Genomic DNA, 4,655 nt, shown 5'->3' on the forward strand with positions numbered 1-4,655 from the left:
AGGCTGAGGCAGGAGAATTGCCTGAACCCAGGAGGCAGAGGTTGCAGTGAGCCGAGATCGTGCCATTGCACTCCAGCCTGAGTAACAAGAGCAAAACTCCGTCTCAAAAAAAAAAAAAAAAAATGACTCACTGTGCTCCCCCCAACACACACACCCATGAACTGCAGACTGAGCAGGTGACCTTTAGAACCCAGGCAGGCCGGACGCAGTGGCTCACCTCTGTAATCCCAGCACTTTGGGAGGCTGAGGCAGGCGGATCATGATATCAGGAGTTCGAGACCAGCCTGACCAACATGGTGTAACACCATCTCTACTACAAAAATCAGCTGGGCATGGTGTCACGTGCCTGTAATCCCAGCTACTCAGGAGGCTGAGGCAGGATTAACTACTTGAACCTGGGAGGCGGAGGTTGTGGTCAGCCGAGATCTCACCACTGCACTCCAGCCTGGGCGACAGAACAAGACTCCATCTTGGGGGGCGCGGGGGGAAAAAGAACCCAGGCAAAGAGGCCAAGGGATGGGTGTAGGGAGATGGGGGAGACAGTGAGGACCTGGTTAGCATGAAGCCTCTCCCCTGCAAACAGCCACGGAGATTTCACAGAGCTTGGAGGAACTTCGAGCTGAACAGCAGAAAATGAAATCTGAGGGTGAGAGACTGGGGTTGGGGTTATGGAGGCAGATTGGGTGGGAAGGAGGGAATGTCTCAGAGCCCTGGGGGAGCATGAGGCTGGGGGCCAGGCTGGGGAATACACATCCCTGAGACCAGCCCTGCGCTCCTGCACACACCAGACTCTCAGCTGTACCGGAACCTGAATAAACTTGAAGAAGATCTGAGCAGCTTCAAGTCCCAGGGTGAGGCTTGGGAGGGGATGGGGCAATGGGGAAGGGAAGGGACAAGGAGGGGGCCTGCCCGTCGATCTCTGAGCACCTCCCCCCACCTTGACTCCCCAAGAATTGAATCAGAGGCACGCAGCTTCGGATTTGCTGGGAAGACTCCAGGAGGAGGTGAGGAAGCTGCAGATGGAGCTGCAGGTGTCCAGAGGTGAGTGTTGAGTCTCTGCGTGGGATGGTGTGTGACCGCACCTGGGCCTCGGGTGTGTTGGCAGATGCGAGCGACGGCATGCGTGTGTGACGTGAGGCAGGGTGACTATACGTTTGTGTGGCCTGAGTGTCATCCAGGGGACACAAAAGATATAAGTGCGGGGTAGGGAGTGTGCTTGGATGTGAGGCAAAGGGGTGTGTGATGACGGGGTTAGGACCAAGTTTCTGATGGGGCAGGACACATGGGGCACACACGGAACACCCCTTATTTTGTTTTTTAAGAGATGGGGTCTTGGCCAGGCGAGGTGGCTCATGCCTGTAATCCCAGCACTTTGGGAGGCCGAGGCCGGTGGATCAACTGAGGTCGGGAGTTCAAGTCAAGACCAGCCTGACCAACATGGTGAAACCCCATCTGTACTAAAAATACAAAAATTAGCCGGGCGTGGTGAGCGGAGATTGTGCCACTGCACTCCAGCCTGGGCAACAGAGCAAGACTCTGCCTCAAAAACAAAGAGAGAGTGAGAGAGAGATGAGGTCTTGCTCTTTTGCCCAGGCTGAAATGCAGTGGTACAATCTTAGCTTACTGCAGCCTCCAACTCCTGCGCTCAAGAGATCCTCCCACCCCAGCGTCCAGTGTAGCTGAGACTACAAGTGTGTGCCACCATGCCTGGCTGATTTTTATTCTTTTTGTAGCCATGGGTCTCACTATGTTACCCAGGTTTGTGTTGAACTTGTGAGCTCCAGCAATCTTCCCGCCTCAGTCTCCCAAAGTGCTGGAATTACAGGCATGAGTCACTGGACCTGGCTTTAGCTAATTTTTTTTTTTTTTTAGCGACAGGGTCTCGCTATGTTGCCCAGGCTTGTCCTGAACTCCTGGGCTCCAGCAGTCCTCTCGCCTCGGCCTCTCCAAATCCTGAGATTACAGGTATGAGCCATTTTGCCTGGTAAGAATGGCCTTTCTGATTCCTTTCACAGATTTGGGGGCTCCTACAATTTTTTCCTCTTCTGGGTTGAAGCAGTCTGGTGGTGACCATAGCTGGGCCCTCCTTGCTGCTGCTCTCTGCCTGGTGTGGTCTAGTGAGGAGTCATTTGTAGGATTCCCCTGGGCACAGCCCTCACGGTAGATTGTCTGACCAGGCCAGGGGGCCCAGTAATGTCTGTAGTGATGGGACAGTGGAGATGGTGGCCTCTTTCCCAGGGGTGGCAGTAATGGAGGAGGCAGTGTGGACCCCAGGAGGCTAGCAGGTTGCAGAAAGAGCAACCATTCAGTCACTGTGCCCTTAATGTGGGCTAGGGACCAGGTGTCCTGGCTTACGCCTATAATCCCAGCACTTTGGGAGGCCTAGGCAAGAGGGTCACTTGAGTCCAGGAGTTTGAGACCAGCCTAGGCAACACAGCAAGACCCTGCCTCAACAAAAAAATGAAAAAATTAGCCAGACGTGGTGATGTGTACCTGTAGTCCCATCTACTCGGGAGGTTGAGGTGGGGGGATCACTTGAGCCCAGGCTGTGGTGAGCTAGGATTGAGCCACTGCACTCCAGCCTGGGCAACAAAGCGAGACCTTGCCTCTAAAGAAGAAACATATTTAGGCTAGGTGTGGTGGCTCATGCCTGTGATCCCAGCACTTTGGGAGGCCGAGGTGGGCAGATCATGAGGTCTGGAGTTCAAGACCAGCCTGAACAACATGGTGAAACACTGTCTCTACTAAAAACACAAAAATTAGCCGGGCGTAGTGATGGGCACCTGTAATCCCAGCTACTCAGGAGGCTGAGGCAGGAGAATCATGAACCTGGGAGGTGGAGGTTTCAGTGAGCCGAGATCGCGCCACACCAGCCTGGGCGATGACAGAGCGAGACTGTCTCAAAAACAAAAAATTAATGTGGGTTAGGAACCGGGGTTTTACAGCCCTGCCATTCCCCCAACCAATGCCCCTGCCTTTGATTTTTGGTCTTTGACCTCTGGGAAGCCCCAGCTGCCCAGAGAAGAGGAAGTTTCTGTGCTTGGTGTGATGGAGTCCCGTCCCCTGGGATGTGGTGTGGCTTTGGGAATCCCAGCCAGAAACCTCAGGTGGTTCCTCAGGGAGAGGCACTGGGGAAGGGGCACTCTGACCATGCCTACTTCTGACAGGTCACCTACCAATTCTTCCCCAGTCCCTGAAGTCTCCCCCAAATACAGCCCCACAGCCTGGGGTCTGGACCCAGCTCTGAGGTTATCTCTGAGTGACTATCTAACAAACAACCAAGACACCTTCTGCTCAAGTTTTCTTTTCTTTTTTATTTTTTTCACACGGAATTTTACTCTTGTCATCCAGGCTGGAGTGCAATGGCACGATCTTGGCTCACTGCAACCTCCTGGGTTCAAGTGATTCTCCTGTCTCAGCCTCCTGAATGGCTGGGATTACAGGCACCCACCACTATGCCTGGCTAATTTTTGGTGTTTTTAGTAGAGATGGGGTTTTACCATGTTGGCCAGGCTAGTCTTGATCTCCTGACCTCAGGTGATCCACGCACCTCAGCCTCCCAAAGTGTGGGAATTACAGGCGTTAGCCACCACGCCCAGCCCCCCTGAGGTTTTCTTTAAGGGCTCAGAAATGTCCTCTTCCTGGTTTGGGGGGTTTTGGGATTTTTTGTTGTTGTTTAGAGATAGGGCCTCGTTCTGTCACCAAGGCTGGAGTGCAGTGGCACAATCATGGCTCACTATAGCCTCAAACTCCCGGGCTCAAGGGATCCTCTCATCTTGGCCTCCCAAATCACTGGGATTACAAGTATGAGCCACTGCACCTGGCCACCTCTTCCTGTTTTAATGCTGCACCCCCAGAGGACTGAGTACTGGTTACCATTTCATGGGTGAGAAGCACACCCAACTCAAGCTAGTGCAGACTCTAAGCCTCTTAGAAAAATCTGATCACTTGAGGGTGGGCATGGTGGCTCATGCCTGTAATCCCAGCATTTTGGGAGGCCGAGGCGGAGGATCACTTGAGTCTAGGAGTTCGAGACTGGCCTGGGCCACATGGTGAGACCCTGCCTATTTAAAAAAAGAAAATTATGGCCGGGTGCAGTGGCTCATACCTATAATCCCAGCACTTTGGGAGGTCAAGGTGGGTGGATCATCTGAGGTCAGGAGTTTGAGTTCGAGACCAGCCTGACCAACATGGTGAAACCCCGTCTCTATTGAAAATACAAAAATTAGCCGGTGTGGTGGTAGACGCCTGTAGTCCCAGCTACTCGGGAGGCTAAGGCAGGAGAATTGCCTGAACCTGGGAGGTGGGGGTTGCAGGGAGCCGAGATCGCACCACTGCTCCAGCCTGGGTGACAGAGCAATTTTCTGTCTCAAAAAAAACAAAACAAGGCTGGGCGCGGTGGCTCAAGCCTGTAATCCCAGCACTTTGGGAGGCCGAGATGGGTGGATCACGAGGTCAAGAGATCAAGACCATCCTGGTCAACATGGTGAAACCCCGTCTCTACTAAAAATACAAAAAATTAGCTGGGCATGGTGGCGCGTGCCTGTAATCCCAGCTACTCAGGAGGCTGAGTAGCAGGGATTACAGGCACTAGCCACCATGACCAGATAATTTTTGTATTTTTAGTAGAGATGGGGTTTCACCATGTTGGCCAG

General features: G+C 53.2%; 1 protein-coding gene across 5 annotated transcripts in view; it reads left to right on the forward strand.

The window, feature by feature from the left end:
- The window catches only part of FCER2 (Fc fragment of IgE receptor II), a 14,092-nt gene that overhangs the window by 5,595 nt on the left and 3,842 nt on the right, over positions 1 to 4,655 (forward strand). For 3 of the 5 annotated variants that reach the window (XM_032251988.1, XM_032251987.1, XM_032251989.1), the window contains 4 exons: positions 584 to 646; positions 789 to 851; positions 952 to 1,041; positions 1,873 to 1,965. In XM_032251988.1, the coding sequence (XP_032107879.1) occupies positions 584 to 646; positions 789 to 851; positions 952 to 1,041; positions 1,873 to 1,965 (309 nt within the window). The remainder of the gene's footprint in view (positions 1 to 583; positions 647 to 788; positions 852 to 951; positions 1,042 to 1,872; positions 1,966 to 4,655) is intronic. The other 2 variants (XM_032251990.1, XM_032251991.1) reach the window with 1 other exon arrangement.

The sequence above is a fragment of the Sapajus apella genome, unplaced genomic scaffold (assembly GCF_009761245.1).
Source record: "Sapajus apella isolate SASKATOON/1434 unplaced genomic scaffold, GSC_monkey_1.0 scaffold77, whole genome shotgun sequence".
In the NCBI taxonomy this organism is placed as follows: Eukaryota; Metazoa; Chordata; class Mammalia; order Primates; family Cebidae; genus Sapajus; species Sapajus apella.